At 36.8% G+C, this 17,542-nt stretch overlaps 2 protein-coding genes across 2 annotated transcripts; both read right to left on the reverse strand.

Annotated features, from left to right (window-relative positions):
- Positions 1-218: 218 nt before the first annotated feature.
- Positions 219-5,404, reverse strand: LOC103513243 (allatostatins). The gene is made up of 2 exons (XM_026826498.1): positions 5,287-5,404; positions 219-725 (listed from the first exon to the last, which is right to left on the reverse strand). Exons 1-2 carry the CDS (start codon positions 5,396-5,398, stop codon positions 292-294), a joined length of 546 nt encoding a protein of 181 aa, XP_026682299.1. The 5' UTR covers positions 5,399-5,404; the 3' UTR covers positions 219-291.
- A 4,825-nt stretch (positions 5,405-10,229) lies between these two features.
- LOC103513239 (protein DDI1 homolog 2) lies at positions 10,230-11,396 on the reverse strand. Its single transcript, XM_008478053.2, has one exon. It carries the CDS (start codon positions 11,294-11,296, stop codon positions 10,277-10,279), a length of 1,020 nt encoding a protein of 339 aa, XP_008476275.1. The 5' UTR covers positions 11,297-11,396; the 3' UTR covers positions 10,230-10,276.
- Between the last annotated feature and the right edge of the window lie 6,146 nt (positions 11,397-17,542).

Below are 17,542 nucleotides of genomic sequence, written 5' to 3' on the forward strand. Positions count from 1 at the left end.
CCTGTGACACCTTTTCAATTATTCATTCGACTCTGACATGAGCTACGAGTATGTTAACGTTGTCATCTGTGGGAAGTTTTCGTGAAAATTGTGGGAGCTTATGACGAGTATCATTATTTTATTTTTCTGCGATAGTAGCAAAAGAGTTTAAAAAATATTTTGTATTTACCTAATTCGGATTTGAAAAAGAAAAGAGGGGAAAAAATATTCCTTTTTATTATTTAAAATTGAAAATAATTACGTTTGAAAAGAAATGTTCCTAGAGATTTGAACACAACGTTCGTGTGGCGTCTAGTGGTAGTTGTATTCATCGGCCAGCTTCTGGTGGTACCGTCCTCCGGCCGTCTTCTCAAGGCCACTATCCTCATAGGCCACATCTCCCACGTCTCTCTTTCCAATACCAAATGCAAACCGGTTGTGATTCTCGCCTCCTCGCTTCACGTATTCATCATAGTCGGAGTTGTCATAGAATCGCTTTCCCAGGCCGAAACTATATTGCTTGAGCCGCTTCCCAAGGCCGAAACTATATTGCTTGCCACGCTTGTCTATGCTGGAGTCTTCGTTCTGATCGGCCAATAAACTGTCCAGGTCTTTGCTGTAAGCCAACCTCTTGCCGAGGCCGAAGGAGTACATTTTGTTTTCGGGCAGGCCGCGTTTACCGAGGCCAAAATTGTAGGAGGGGAGGCGCTTGTGGTCCGCCATGATGTAACTGTAGGCTCGCTTTCCTGGAAACAGAGAAGATACAGAACGGGTTATGAGAACTATTAGATAGTTTTATATGGACATTGGCAAAGTTTTCGAGTCTTCAAACCCAAATACCTATGAAAGTTGTACGAGGTTACATACAAGGGTAAAAGTAGCCTGAATATTTCATTTGCAATAATAAGATCGCTTTGGACATTTGGACCAGCAAAAGCAATTTGAAAGACGGAAAAAAAGTTAACTCAAAAATCTCAAAATGGACAACCCAAATACATATAAGCAGCTCAGACATTATCATTTTGTTGACATAACAAACCACAATGTCCCTCATTTCGAATACAACGAAACAGTTGTGATATTTGTAAGAGAGAAAAATGGTGGAGGAAAAGAGAATGAAGAAGAAGAGCAAGAAGAAGAACTGGAGAATAAAAAGGAGAAGTAGGTGAAGAAAAAGGAGGAGGAGGAGGAGGAGAAGGAGGAGGAGGAGGAGAAAATGAAGAAGAAGAAGAAGAAGAAGAAGAAGAAGAAGAAGAAGAAGATAGGGAGAAGGAGGAGGAGGAGGAGGAGAAAATGAAGAAGAAGAAGAAGAAGAAGAAGAAGAAGAAGAAGAAGAAGAAGAAGAAGAAGAAGATAGGGAGGTGAAGGATAACTTTAGAGAAGAAGAGGGAGAAGAAGCGGAAGGAGAGAAAGGGATGAGGTAGTATTCGTGGTAAAAGTTTGTAAAAGAGACAAAAAAGAGCAGTTCGTGCTGTTTTTGGCTTTGCAAGACATATATCTTGCAAGCCTATCTTCAAGGAGAGACAAATCCTAACTGTCTATGCCCAGGTCATATTGGATACCTGTATTCTTGTACACAGAGTCGCCCCTACCCTCTCTAGGCAAAGTGAAGTCCATGATCATGACACAAGAAATAAAAACAAACTACTCCTTAGCTCAAACAAAATCATGGATAGATCTTTCCTTAGGGAGGGTATTCAACTCTATAACAGTCTATCGGACCAAGTAAAGTTGCTTGGTCCCTTAGACTTCAAAAACTCTCTCAAGGGGCGACTCCTAGAAACTAGTACCCTACTCCTTCGAAGAATTTACAGGTTGACAGTATGACCTGGGTTTCTATATACCTACCTATTCTTCTCCTCCCCCCCCTCCTTATTCACCCTCTCCTCTTATTCACCCTCTCCTCCTGTTTTTTCCATCCTCTCTTATTTCTCTCTTCTTCTTCTTCTTCTTCTTCTTCTTCTTCTTCTCCTCCTTCTTCTTTTCTAGTGGTGCATACTGCTGCGATATACCTACATAGGACTACATTTAACTTTAAGCTAAGTTTAGTTTTACAGGTTAATTAAGTTTTAATTATAAGGCCTATTAAAATTAAGATAAAATTGTACACACCAAAAGGTATCAATACAATAAAAAAATATTATTATTATAACATTCAACATGATGTCGTTTGGTATGCAACTTGGAACTTCATTTGCATTTTTCAATTTCGGGATTTAAAAAAAAAAAAAAAGAAAAATGTAATATAAAGTAAAAATCCAAGTTCTCTTGTCAACTTTCATCAGTCTGATTCCGAGAAATTCTGGGTTTGATTTCAAAGAAATCTAGAATGGAATAGAATCGAATAATTAAAAAATGAATAGATTGAAGAGTATCAACCTTCCACTAAAATTACAGGTAGGTATCTAGTCGTACATGTACATCACATGACGGAAAATAGAGAAAGAGAAAGAGAGAGAGAGAGAGAGAGAGAGAGAGAGAGAGAGAGAGAAATAGACATTAATTAAAGTCAATCACCTAGGATCCTAGGGGACTTTTCCACGAGGGAAGTGGTTTATTTTTCCCTTTTCAAGTTTTCGCCACACCCTCACTGGTTTTTAAGTTTTTGATGTTTTCCTGGGTTTTCCAATCAAGAATTTCCCCAGACCACCACCACCACCACCACCACAACGATGATCACACAAAAGACTGTTCACTGGTGCATATTAACCCGTCAAATATACGAGACCTTGTTTCGACTTCTGGGGTAAAGGGTCTTTCCAGTCCTATTTGGGCAAGCTAAACAAGGTATTGTACATTCTGTTCTAAAAGACGTGAAATGTCTCTCTATTATATCATGCAATCAGCTGAAAGAACGATGGGTAATGAGTAATGAGGTACCTTTGAGTAACAAAAAGAACCGCAGCCTGTGCCCTAAATCACCAAAGTATGGAAAAGGATCTTACAAGTGTAATAGCCCATGGAAAAGCAGAATTTTGAATTTGGACGAATCATATCGAAATATGGAATTGTAGGTAAATACTTTTCCCTACTTTGGTGATTTAGGGCACTGTTATATTTAACCTTGGAGAAAAGGCTGTTTGTATACCGACAGTTCACCCAAAATGTTCATCTCAAATAACGAAAGAGAAAAAGCAAAGGAATGACAAAGAGAGAGAGAGAGAGAATAGAACTATTTGACGGTCTCAAATGACATAAATAAGTTTGGGAGTGAGAGAGAAAATGAGAGAGAGAGAGATAGAGATAGAGACAGAGAAAGAGAGAGAGAGAGAGAGAGAGAGAGAGAGACAGAGAAAGAAAGACAGAGAGATAGAGAGAGAGAGTGTTGAAAAAGAAAAGAAAATCAATGCCTTTTCTTATACTCGTATTTATTATGTCTACGTACGTAAAAAACATAAAACATACAAGGAGCGGGTCCTCAGACATAAATTATGCTGTAGCCTTTTGTTGACAAGTACAAGAGCAATCAACGGCAAATGTCTGGACGCTTTAACCTTTTAGGTACCCTAGTAAAAATGAGCTGTTCAGGACGTAAGGTTTTTTTTCTCTCAAGTAGGTACGTAGGTACTTGTAATAAGTGCCCATATACTTGTAGGTAGTCTAGGTACAGCTCGTTCTTCTACGAAAAGCATGACTATAGTTAATTGTAATAAATTATTGATATGTGACCTTTGGGTCCTAGCTAGGAAGGCACCTATAGATGGATACCTAAAAAAACTGGATGTAGGTATTTCAATTCTGTTTGAGGTTACCCTAGTAAAAATGAGCTGTTCAGGACGTAAGGTTTTTTCTCTCAAGTAGGTAGGTACCTACGTAGGTACTTGTAATAAGTGCCCATATACTTGTAGGTAGTCTAGGTACAGCTTGTTCTTCTACAAAAAGCATGACTATAGTTAATTGTAATAAATTAGTGATGTGACCTTTGGGTCCTAGCTAGGAAGGCACCTATAGATGGATACCTAAAAAAACTGGATGTAGGTATTTCAATTCTGTTTGAGGTTTCTGTAGAGGTTTTAAGGTAGGTATAAAAATACTGATTCATAAAAATAATACATAGGTATTATCCGATTCTAAATTTCCGTTCCCACATTTTTACTTTCTATTATTTCTTTACTACTTCCTACTCTTTTCTTGTGCCTTTTGTTTCTCTCTTCCTCTTCTCTATCCTCTGTCAACTCCTCTCTGTCTTCGTAAATATCCTACATTTCTTCTTTATCCCTTCTAATGTTCTCTTTCTCTCCATTCTATATCTCTTTCACTCCCTCCCTTCCGCAGGAGAGACAGAAGCATCTTCTTGTCCATAAAAAAAAAACTAATCTTCTTTACCCTTCAATTTTTGTCACCCTTTTAAGAATTCAAAATTCCCAACACAAATTTAAAGATTATCATCTCTAATCTTCTTTACCCTTCAATTTTTGTCACCCTTTTAAGAATTCAAAATTCCCAACACAAATTTAAAGATTATCATCTTTTCAGACTTTGTTCCCTCACTGCAGCCTCGACAGAAGAGTTTCCCTTTCTAGATTGACCTTTCCAAATACTTCCCTAAGGATTATTATTCAGAAAATAGCTGCTAAGAGAATGGTCCTTAAAAAATAAGGAAGACAGCATAATCCTTTGTTTTTCTAATAATCTAGCTCCGGGCTTGGTAAGCTGGAACAAACTTTGCAAGCTCAAAACTACTATCACAACAGAGTTCCCAGGATCTAAGTCCATGTAGCCCAAGAGAACATTTTTTATTGCTAGAAGATATCCGGATTTATAGTTTGAATAATGAATTTTTCAAGAATTTTTGTTGATCTAAAAAATTATAACAAATAACATACCTTAGGAGAGTCCCGAAGGAAAATTTTTCTTATTTCTGAAAAATTGAAAAATCATGGAATCCTTACCTAAGGAAAAATCTACATTTTCTAGGCACCTAAAGAACTATTCAGATATTATTTTGTGACTTTAGAAAAAAATGCACTTCAAAATGGTTGAAAATGTTTGAAAGCACTTTTAGTTATGAAAGTTTAAACTTCGTTAATTCATTATCATGAACTTGGAGTTCCCTACTTCCTGGAGGTAGTTAAGTTCCTACAAAAGCAAGAAAAGAGCTTCACCACAACCGAATACCCATTTATTAATCACCACAACTCAATAGGTTAGTTATGAAAGTTTAAACTTCGTTAATTCATTATCATGAACTTGGAGTTCCCTAATTCCTGGAGGTAGTTAAGTTCCTACAAAAGCAAGAAAAGAGCTTCACCACAACCGAATACCCATTTATTAATCACCACAACTCAATAGTAAAATTAAACTCACCAATGCCAAAGTCGTACAAACGTTTGTCGAATTCTGAGCTGAACTGTTCACCGCAAACCAGGCTGTTCAGTCCTAACCTGACCAGGAGAAGAGTTAACACAGGTACCAACATCCTGGAACAAAAATAACGATATCTATTTAAAATAAGTAGTCTCATCTAATGGGCTAAATAAGTAATAATTGTTGTTGTTTATTTATTATTATTATCTTTTAGGTTTTCGCCAACGCACTTTTTTTTAGTTCTTTAATTTATTATTATAGGTAGGTATTTAGTATTTTTCACTAAGGTTTTTTTTTATGTTTGATAGAGATAACGGAGTTCTTATCGTTCCGAAATCGAAGAGAGGAAGTGGGCAGGATAGGAAAAAAGCAGTCGTTCCAAGAACGAACCTTGTTCGTTTTATGGTAAAGTGTACCCCGGGTGGGAATCAAACTTGCAACCTGAATACATAGGTAGGTACCTACTATTTATAAGATTTACGATATTTATCTTAAAAATAATAATAATAATGCATTTTAACCTTATAGGTAGCTCTAAAAGTAGGTACTTTTTTTAGGTCGGTAGTCGGTACCTGCATCCTATAATGGGAGAGAACAAGTATTTTGTTTCCTGATCCAGGAAAGCTCATTATAATGCCAAGTACATTTAATTTACCTTGGATTTTCCCTTTTGTATTTAAAATCCATGGGACTTTGATTTAAGCTCTGTTATTTGAGGGATTTAACCGGTATACTCTGTTGTACAATGGACATAAAAACCCCGCTCTTACGTTCTTAGTTTGTACCTACATACCACAATGACATGGTGGAATATTTAAATTTAGATAGGTACCTTCCTAGGTAGGTAGTTAGGTACATTACATACAAGACTTGTTCCACCTTGAAAAAAAGTACCTAGTTGTAGGTACAATACCTCAGTTAGGTTTCCATATAGGTATTACCTGAGTAAAAGTAGCTAATAGGTATCTTTTAATGACTTTATTTCCCACCGTGTAGGTACTTATGTACCAATGTACCTAACTACTTACATTTCTGTTGTCTTATTTTCCTTTTGAATTTTTCATTTGTTTAACCTACCAAATGTCTTGTATTTCGTTAATCCCTTATGTTGATTGCTACACTATTGTCCAACAATACCTTCATTATCATGATTGCTACAAGCGGATTGGTACCCGACAGATCTGAGGTTCGAACCTCAGTGGAGACGTAATGCCTTTGCCTTGTTGTATTAATTGTAAATTTAGAAAAAATAAACAAATTGATTGGTCCCTGCCCCCTCCCCTCCCTCAAAACAACAAAGGTCACTTGAACAGATTGAGCTATAAATAAGATACTTGAATCATACTCCTAAATCCATCCCTGGTGCAAATTAAAATTTGGAAAATCCTTAGACAGCTTTTGTCAAGTGTGTGGGCTCAGTAATTTGAATAGGGTGAGTGTAGCACCTATGGTCAGTGTAGCACCTATGGACACTTTACACGTGTCCAAGGCATTAGCGTTCAAACAACACCAAGATAGGTATTTCACCTCGATGATAGGTAGGTGCCTAAACACTTATCCTAAATGACCTAATTTTGTGTACACATTAAAACCATCTTTACAAGTATCGTTCCCTTCCGTCTCTCCTCTACTCTCAGCACATTTTTACAAGTTTTTCCTAACAATCTCACATAAAAATCTGTTGAAAAAGAAAAGAAAATATTACCCATTTACAAGCATACCTTGATTACCATTTACAAAATAATATTCCTTTGGGATAAGGGATGGGTAATTATCTAAGTACAGGATTTTGGTACCTACACTTGTTTCACTGAAAATTAATGGCAACTATGCCTACTATTGAATTAATTTCCTATCAGGTAGGTAGGAATTCTACTGTCAAAACCAACACAAAGATTAAATCCTTTCCCAATTATTCAATCCAAATCGAAGCCGGCATCCATTAACGAAACAGAAGAGCAATTTCCATTTTTGTTTCGTAAATCCGCTTATATCATATCTCTTGATGGTATCCTGTGACACCTTTTCAATTATTCATTCGACTCTGACATGAGCTATTATTATTATTATTATTATTATCTTTTAGGTTTGATAGGGAGTGTAGTAGAACTCTTATCGTCCCGAAAGCGAAGAGAGAATTGTACTACCTTAACTATCTCATATTATAACAGTCTGTATCTATATGTCTGTATTTCATTCAAAAGTTAAGAGAAATGGTATTTATACAACTTTTGTGAGCTTAGAAAGCACGTGTGATGCGAAGAGAGTACGAGTATGTTAACGTTGTCATCTGTGGGAAGTTTTCGTGAAAATTGTGGGAGCTTATGACGAGTATCATTATTTTATTTTTCTGCGATAGTAGCAAAAGAGTTTAAAAAATATTTTGTATTTACCTAATTCGGATTTGAAAAAGAAAAGAGGGGAAAAAATATTCCTTTCTTTGCTCTTTGCCAGCTTTGATCTCGAAATTAAAGCTCGCCAACGCACTTTTTTTTTTTTGAGTTCTTTAATTATTAGGTAGGTATTTAGTATTTTTCACTAAGGTTTTTTTATGTTTGATAGAGATAACGGAGTTCTTATCGTTCCGAAATCGAAGAGAGGAAGTGGACAGGATAGGAAAAAAGCAGTCGTTCCAAGAACGAACCTTGTTCGTTTTATGGTAAAGTGTACCCCGGGTGGGAATCAAACTTGCAACCTAGCGCTTACAAGACAGGCGAGCTACTTTTCAAGCTAACTAGGCTGGTTTAATATTGTCTTGTCTTGAAATTATTATTCGCCAAGATGCATTTTTTCCCTCTCCCTTTTTTTGTTTGCACCGAATAAACTACGGGCTAAATAATTTCCGGGGGGACGGACCCAGCTTGTTTTGTTTGCACAAACAATGTAAACAATCTTTGAAATTCAACAAACAAAATCAGGAAGAAGTGCATTTCTTGGAATTAAAACCTGTTTTATTCCCTGTTGACCGAGTGGTTACTAGTTAGCTCCATTGAAACATTGAAAGTTCTACTTTATGGTACAACCAAGTATAAGATTACTTTGTATAGGTAGTACAATAAAATTCATAAGTCAAAAAGTTGTAAAATGTCCCTCTGTAATAATACCTCAAAGTTGTTCATTCTCTGCATGTAGGTACTAACACTTGGGGTATCCTGCAATCCCTTATGGCTGCAATTTTTATGGACAGTATTTATCATTTGCAAAAAGTTGTGTACCTACTACACCTTTTATATGTATTTTTTGCAAGACATCCTTACCCCTTGCACATTTCATTTTGAAAAATGCTGACCGAGATTCATAACATGTTGCCATTTATTGCATCTAGTAACCGTCTCTTCTTCTCAATCATACTCTATGGCACTTTGGTACTTAATGCCATACCATTATTTTACTTGATTTATTACGAGGAAGTAATGAAAAAGTACCCTACGTAAACCAAGAAAAATTAGAGAAAGTAAAAAGTTCAAACGTATCATTGAATGCAGTACCATGTGTGGTGGTTGATATCTGGACGTATGGGAAATAATAATAAATGGTTCGTTATATGGTTATATCATAATTATCTACAATCAAATCTACCCACATGAAAATTCACCACCAAACCCGTAATGGTCACATTTGGGGATTTGTCTTTGCTCCTTGTTTCTTCATTATTCAAGATTGCTTCATTTCGTCATTCACCACCAAACCCGTAATGGTCACATTTGGGGATTTGTCTTTGCTCCTTGTTTCTTCATTATTCAAGATTGCTTCATTTCGTCACAGGTCAAAAGGTAAATGGCTCTACAGTTTGTATAATCTATTCGTATTGCATCTTATCAAGAATAATGATATAATGGCATTAATGACTGAAACCTTTGGGATGATAGGCTGGATGAAATAGGTATAAACTTTATGGCTCCTGATGAAAATTTTCGTACATCCAGTCATCCACCAATCCCAAACCTGAAGTTAGAAATCCGAAAAGAATATAATTATTAATTCTTGCACATACCTTCATACATTAGTACATATCGTATGTAAATAATACATACATATCGTATGTAGTTATTGTACCTAAGAGCTTTAGTACCCATTTTTACCTCGTTAATTCCATTTAAATTCCATTGTATTAGTTTGCAGTAAAGTAGAATAAATATTATTACCTATCTTTGGGGAAAAAAGCTAAAAATAATTCAAGAGAAATTAACCATTAAAATCCAACAGTTGTAACATGGGAAAAGATTTGCACCATTATGGTCTGCAATCACCCGATGCAAAACCTCAATTTAATCCCGCAATAATTACGTTCACATTCGGTTTGCAATATGTAAAGCTCGTGCGAATCCAATTGTTTGAATAGTTGCGGTTTTTGGTCAAAGCGAGGGACTTGGGAGGGATTTTCACCGGTGATTGTTATCTATTGAAATTTAATACGCTCAATACCTATCTTTTTTTATATCGCTCTTCAAACATTAGAATTAGAACTGACATAGTTTAGATTCCCAAGCTATTAATAGGAATTTGCATTCGAAATTTCGGGTGCTAAAAATTGCTTTCTGAGGAATCTAAGGATATGCATCTACTAAATTTATGTAACATAATAATTCTCCATGCAAGATAGAAATCGTAGCCTGGTGTATGTGTGGGGGTATTATGTACCTACAAACTCCTTCCTTTAGGTATCTACCTATGTAGGTATACTGGAATGGATGAACAAAAAACATCCAAGATGCCAATCATAATTATAATTATGTTACTCGTATATAACCACATGGCTTCCATATTTTCCCATGGAATTTTCTATGGTTGTAAGAATTAATATAACACCCTCCCACCCCCTCGAACAAACACGTATTAAGGAATCCGTGGTATGTAATTTTCTTGACGAAAGTTTACCTTTCTTTTACCTCTATGTACGCATTTGAAATGTTGAACCTCCTCATAAGAAATAAGTAAGTCTGTTGGTGATGAGTGTGACTACCAACCAATAGTTTTCCTTGTACTATTCTCAAAAATATTCTTCTTCATCCGAGGCAGAAGTAAGACGAGCACAGGACGGTAACTCTCGCTCTGGTAAGAACTTTGTCTCTGTCCCTGTGGTTCCTATCCTCAACACATTCTTCCTCAGATCAATACAGCACTCATGTCGTCGCAACATATCCAGACCTAGCAGCATATCCATTGGCTGCTCCTCCAGTATGGACAAGGATGTGGTGAGGAAATCTTTCTCGATAGCTACTTGTACCATGTGGATACGTCCAATAATCTGCTGGACACCGACACCCTTTGCCACCCCCGCCCAACGCGTGTCTATCAACCGCATGATGTTACAACGCTCAGCACACTTAGCGGACATGATGGTTGTTTGAGCCCCGGAGTCAACAAACGCTTTCACCGGATATCCATTCACCTTGCAGTTGATGTAAAGCATCACCACCGAACCAAACGTTTCCGGATTGTATTCCATCGCAGCCTCCATGTTTGCTTCAACGTTCTTCTGCCGGATCTCTTCAGCGATAAGTCGTTGTGCGTGAGTATCAAACGGATGAGCGTTCATGAGTTTAATCTTCTGCTTCTGCCGCTTCTCTCGCTCGACCAGTTGTTCTTTGAACACCTTGGTGAATGCATCCTTCCCCGTAGATAGCGCTTCGGACAGGCGCGGATTATTTTGTTTTAACAAAGCCAGTTGATCAGGGCAGGCGAGTAGGAGGTCTCTCACATGGGCAGGATCTTGTAGCTGTGCTGTCATGAAGCTCCTGTGAGGCGCGGTATGGCGTGACTGCGCGACGTGATAGGTAGGACCACGGCCAGGCATAGCTACCAGGATAATGTCACCGTCACGTACACCGGCTTGCTTCAAACATGATCCATCTTCCAGCAGATGTTTTCCATTGTTCAGCAAAATCATGTCAGTCGCATCTATGCCACATTCATCTTGACAGATTAGCCTGAATTGTTCCACATCCATGGTGGGGCTTACATCCAGTGAGAATAGATCATGGTTTGAAACGCTGACAGTTACGCGCATAGTGAGGAGAGATATTCAATTTACTGTGAGTGAGGGGAGAGTGAATGAATGAGTGTAAATGTGAAAGTTCTTTTTAGTGATAATGGAGCGAATGCTTGATGTAAGCTAATGTATTGGCTATTAGTAAATAGGTACAAGATAATCATGTAGGCACCTAGTACCTACTATAGAATATCTAACATTTTCAGACGTAGACGTGATAGAACCATGTGTGACATAATTTTCTACATCAACAATGGTGTTTTCAATTGGCTATTAGTAAATAGGTACAAGATAATCATGTAGGCACCTACTACCTACTATAGAATATCTAACATTTTCAGACGTAGACGTGATAGAACCATGTGTGACATAATTTTCTACATCAACAATGGTGTTTTCTGGGTATTTTGAGGCCTAATCAAATCAGTCATAAATGAATCAGCAATAAAGACAACAGGAAAAGTAGTCAATAGGGCTCAAATTTGTATACCTCCTTATTCACCCTCTCCTCTTATTCACCCTCTCCTCCTGTTTTTTCCATCCTCTCTTATTTCTCTCTTCTTCTTCTTCTGTATGTAGGTAGGTGGGTATTTTGAGGCCTAATCAAATCAGCAATAAAGACAACAGGAAAAGTAGTCAATAGGGCTCAAATTTGTATAAATGCCTAGAATCTCTTTTGTGTATGCAATGTGCAATACATAAAATATCTTAGTGGATATGTCATTTTTCCCGGTCATAATGTTAGTGGAAATGTCAGTTTCCCCGGTTGAATGAAATCCAATTTCCCCAGTACCTAAACCTAAATTTTATTCTAACTCCATTTTAAGTACCTAGATAGGTACAATGGTGTTTTCAATACGTAATATTGAGGTTAGAATCCCCATTACACAGTCCCATTACTACCTTGAACATCTTGTACTTTACTATAGAACTTACGTAACTGTACCTACTCCTGACAGACAAAAGCTCTCTGCAAAGTACCCACTTTTCTTTCCTGGCAAGCCCGGAAGGCAAGCTTTTCTCATCTCGTGTATACATACAAGAAGCATTTTTTTCTCTCGCAAATGCTAGATTTCAAAAACAAACAAGGAAAAGAACTTTTGAGAAGTTGAAGGAGATAAAAGTAAAAACAAATGGAAGGCGTCAGGCGTCATATGTTTGAAGCTTCAATGGGGATTAGAAGACAGCGACTTAGGGGGATTACGCTAAATCCCCGCTCGTTTTACATTACATAACCGCTTGTTCTGCCACTTTCAATCAATATCAATACAAAACCCGGTCTTCTCGGTGTGGCTTGGTTTTTTGATTGCCTAGAACTAAGTAGGTAGTTAACTTTGTTAATTTAAAAAAAAAAAAAACTATGTACCTATTTATTTATTTATTTTTGTGCGTAAACAATAATAAGTCTTATTTTGAAAGTAGCTGTCCGGGTGTTGGTAATTATCATGGTGGTTTCGACACGGTAACATACCTACATGCAGTATCACTGTAGCAGAGCACAGTAGCACAAAATATGCTGCGTTATGCCGGCCAGGCTCAGACGGTCTGACAGTCCTAGGTCGGGAGGCTTTTTCCGCCACACACGATCAAATTGTCTGACAGACGTTAAGAGCATTATATCCTTTTGACTGCGTTACAAACACTAAACGCCATGACCATGAAGCCTAAATACTTAAAGGCCCTTCTTGTCGTATTTCCAAGTTTCATTTTCAATTACTTGTCGAGAACATTTTTAAACTGTTGAACAATGAACATTGCCCGCACATAAGTTACGAAAATGTATTATTTCCGTTTCAATTTAAACTTTTGCAACAGTTTGTTCAAATATTTGTCTTCGAAATACCAACTGAACTTCTGTGTCTGCTAAGAGTCATAACTGGAGTCATATTTCGTATATAAATATGTATATATATAAAAAATGTTTTTTTTTGTATTGTCTAGGGCACTCTAGGGCTAGGGTACTCTATTGTCCGTTCAGGAAGTTAGGAATAACATCATAGAAGATTATTACGAAATGTTTAAGGTTATTCACTACTCACAGGTATGTTCTGAATTACCTAAAAAAGCTTTACTTAGATTAAGTTTTCGTGGCACAACTTCTTCTCTCACAAAGCGTTGGACACTTTAACTAGTAATTTGAAAAGGGTAAGGATTGTCAATACAGTGGAATTTAGATGCCACCATGGCAGTAGTCCACTCAAAATGTCCAAGTCTATAAAGGCGGACACGCAGTTTTCTACTTATCTCTTCTTTTCCTGAGACGGCAAAATATAAAATTCCAGTCTTTCATAAAACGTGCTACTAATGCTACTTGTATACGAAAACTCCATTAGATGTAGGTACCTCCTGTATGAAAAGAATTGACGTAAAGAGCTTCTCTATTGAATGTTGAGAACTCGGTGTATAAAAAGGGGAAAAAAAATAAAATCCTCATAATTGTAGAAAACCATTCAGTGAGATTTTTACTTTCTATTATTTACCTATATTTTGAAAATCTATGGCCCTTTCATCTTCTTATCCTAAGATGTAGGTTGCACTGAAATTTATTGTGATTTAGGCAACTAAAACTCAATATTACATACACATCTTGTCTTCTAGATCCAAGACAATCTAGACCAAGTATACATGGACAATGGACATGTGCAGAGAGTAGGTAGCAGGTGATAAGATCGAAGTCTCCTTATGGATTGGACACTTTAACTAGTAATTTGAAAAGGGTAAGGATTGTCAATACAGTGGAATTTAGATGCCACCATGGCAGTAGTCCACTCAAAATGTCCAAGTCTATAAAGGCGGACACGCAGTTTTCTACTTATCTCTTCTTTTCCTGAGACGGCAAAATATAAAATTCCAGTCTTTCATAAAACGTGCTACTAATGCTACTTGTATACGAAAACTCCATTAGATGTAGGTACCTCCTGTATGAAAAGAATTGACGTAAAGAGCTTCTCTATTGAATGTTGAGAACTCGGTGTATAAAAAGGAAAAAAAAATAAAATAAAATCCTCATAATTGTAGAAAACCATTCAGTGAGATTTTTACTTTCTATTATTTACCTAGGTATACCTATTTTGAAAATCTATGGCCCTTTCATCTTCTCATCCTAAGATGTAGGTTGCACTGAAATTTATTGTGATTTAGGCACCTTTTTGCTGCTCAATATTACATACACATATTGTCTTCTAGATTCAAGACAATCTAGACCAAGTATACATGGACAATGGACATGTGCAGAGAGTAGGTAGCAGGTGATAAGATCGAAGTCTCCTTATGGATTCATACTATTCTTAATTCAAAATGCCTATTAGGTACATGGAGATTTTTTTAGATGTTTGATTGAGGGAACTATAACTGCTATCATGTTTTCTAGTTATTATTGTTGTCGTTTTACACGTAGCTCATACTATTCTTAATTCAAAATGCCTATTACATGGAGATTTTTTTAGATGTTTGATTGAGGGAACTATAACTGCTATCATGTTTTCTAGTTATTATTGTTGTCGTTTTACACGTAGGTATTGTATATTTATAATTTCTCAGCAGATTTTCATTTCAGTCTACTGTACAGGCTACTCTTCTGCTCTGGGGGAAAAATCCATTACATGAGAAAATAAAACGACTCAGTTTTTTTTCGACATTACTTAGCTGTTGTATCGTGTATAAGTTTTGACTAAAAGCATATTTTTCTTTGTAAAGATGCGCTATGCTCTTCACAAAGAAAATCCCATGAGATGAAAATGTATATTAGACGGAAGAATAAAGCTCAATATGCTGATCTTCGCCTTCTTTTTCTTCTCCGTCTTCTTTTTCTTCTTCATCTTCTTTTTCTTCATCATCTTCTTCTTGTTTTTCCCCCTTTTGCTGAAGCCTTATCGGCTGAAATAGTATGATAATCTCCAATGTACTTGTTGTAGGTATCTTTTCCCAAGTTCAAATATTACAAATTACATGAAATGTGGGAGGAAATTTTTTATTATTAAATTCCACAAAAGGAATTTAGGTAAAAAAGAGTTTGAGATAGGTTGGCAGAGGTAGGTACTCATCGATAGTGGGTATCACTACTATAAAAGTATAACGAAATTTGTGATTCAATTGATTTGATATTGCAGACCAAAAGAGATCTCATGTTAATTTAACACCCAAAAATGTGATGGGAAATTAAAGACAAAAAAAAAAATCCCTCGTCCAAAGTGAGACTTTACAAAAGTTTCCACCCCTCCACTCTGATGAAAATCAAAACTCGCTCCCTAAACTCTTTCTACATTAGGCGCCTATTCTTTCCCCTAAACACAGGGGAAACGTCCTATTACGTGTGATGTGTAGTGGTATCCCACCAACATAGGTATTGGATTTTAAAAATCATTGCTCCCTTTTCAATATCAACATTCAACACTGTTATTTTCACACCAACTTGTCATACACTTATGGGTCTCGAGCCGCTCATAACATCGCACGTTTAGTCGAAAACTTCAGACTGTTCATAAGAGCCCTTTCTATGAAATCCTTTGTTTCTCCAGAGCAACTAGTCTGGGCAATTTGGCAAACAAATTTCATAAGGGTCGAGTGGATTGGAACATATCACATGCCTTCAGACACACTCCATTGGGTACAGGTTTTCCTTGCCCTTGAGATAAATTTAATTTGAAGAAAACATTTTTAACACAATACCTACAACATACCTATTAGATTTTAAAAATCATTGCTCCCTTTTCAATATCAACATTCAACATTGTTATTTTCACACCAACTTGTCATACACTTATGGGTCTCGAGCCGCTCATAACATCGCACGTTTAGTCGAAAACTTAGAACATATCACATGCCTTCAGACACACTCCATTGGGTACAGGTTTTCGTTGCCCTTGAGATAAATTTAATTTTAAGAAAACATTTTTAACACAATACAACATATTGGATTTTAAAAATCATTGCTCCCTTTTCAATATCGACATTCAACATTGTTATTTTCACACCAACTTGTCATACACTTATGGGTCTCGAGCCGCTCATAACATCGCACGTTTAGTCGAAAACTTCAGACTGTTCAAAGTTCAAAGTCTGAAATCTTGTGCATTACAATAGCCCAATAATGAACCATGGAGTCAAAATTTGTGGCGTAGTCCGCCCTTTCCCCTACCCAAAGTAAGGGGCGAGGGGAAAAGGGTTATTAAGAATTGAGAGATATTTTACCATTTGAACATACAATAGAGGAGATAATTAGGTATAGCTTACGAAAAAGAATAGGTATGAATGAGTGTGTATATGAGAGAGAGAGAGAGAGAGAGAGAGAGAGGGAGAGAGTGAGAGAGAGGGAGAGAGAGAGGGAGAGAGAGAGGGAGAGAGAGAGATTTGGAAAGTTTCGACTAATTAGGCTATGTCGACGTTAATAGAGGGTTACATAAATCTTGGCATTCTTGGCCTACGTTATTGAGAGAGAGGGAGAGAGATTTGGAAAGTTTCGACTAATTAGGCTATGTCGACGTTAATAGAGGGTTACATAAATCTTGGCATTCTTGGCCTACGTTATTCAGAGATAAAAGGGGGAAAAAAACTACTATTATGCCTACCTCTTTGTGGAGGAGGATTATATTGTCACCTGAAAAATTATTTGAATTCGAAAGACTGAAAAAGCTTTCTTTCAAGAAAAATAAATTTGAAAGACAATTTAAAATCCATTTTAATTTAAAAGTTATGGGTAGACCATGTTTTAAAATGATATCCCACCATCTGTTGCTAAAACTTACACTCTTCCAGTCTTCCCTCAAACATCAGTTTTTCATGCCTTTACGGGGTCACTCTAAAAAGTCGAGAGTAAACCTTTCGTCTTTCTCTTTCATTCTTTCCTTTTTCTAAATTGAGCAGTTGCAAATGGGTAAAAATTATAAATAAATGGTCGATTCCTATGTAAAACGTGGGTAAAATCCAAATCTGAGGTCAAAACTCCGAAAAAATAACTGTAAAAGGTCGAAAATTCAATTTTTATTTTCCGTTCTAAAGTGAAAAATCCAAATCTGAGGTCAAAACTCCGAAAAAATAACTGTAAAAGGTCGAAAATTCAATTTTCATTTTCCGTTCTAATGAAAGAGTTCAATTATGTGTGACGTCAGACTTTACGCAGTTGTTTTTTCGGCCGTTAGGTAGCGCCACTATGCAAGCGCGCTAGCGGAGGAGCAGAAAGAACTGCGAAAAAACGTATGCGCACAAACACATTAATGCGTTGCCTGCGAGGGAGCTTTGCTCGGAACATTTGATGTGACGTCATCG

Source organism: Diaphorina citri, unplaced genomic scaffold, assembly GCF_000475195.1.
Source record: "Diaphorina citri unplaced genomic scaffold, Diaci psyllid genome assembly version 1.1 scaffold944, whole genome shotgun sequence".
In the NCBI taxonomy this organism is placed as follows: domain Eukaryota; kingdom Metazoa; phylum Arthropoda; class Insecta; order Hemiptera; family Psyllidae; genus Diaphorina; species Diaphorina citri.

Bases quoted from the DNA above. Each gene is read 5' to 3' on its own strand.
- LOC103513243 (XM_026826498.1), bottom strand. From the start codon at position 5,398: ATGTTGGTACCTGTGTTAACTCTTCTCCTGGTCAGGTTAGGACTGAAC. The intron at 726-5,286 runs GTGAGTTTAATT...CTCTGTTTCCAG, and splicing joins TTTGTACGACTTTGGCATTG to GAAAGCGAGCCTACAGTTAC.
- LOC103513239 (XM_008478053.2), bottom strand. From the start codon at position 11,296: ATGCGCGTAACTGTCAGCGTTTCAAACCATGATCTATTCTCACTGGAT.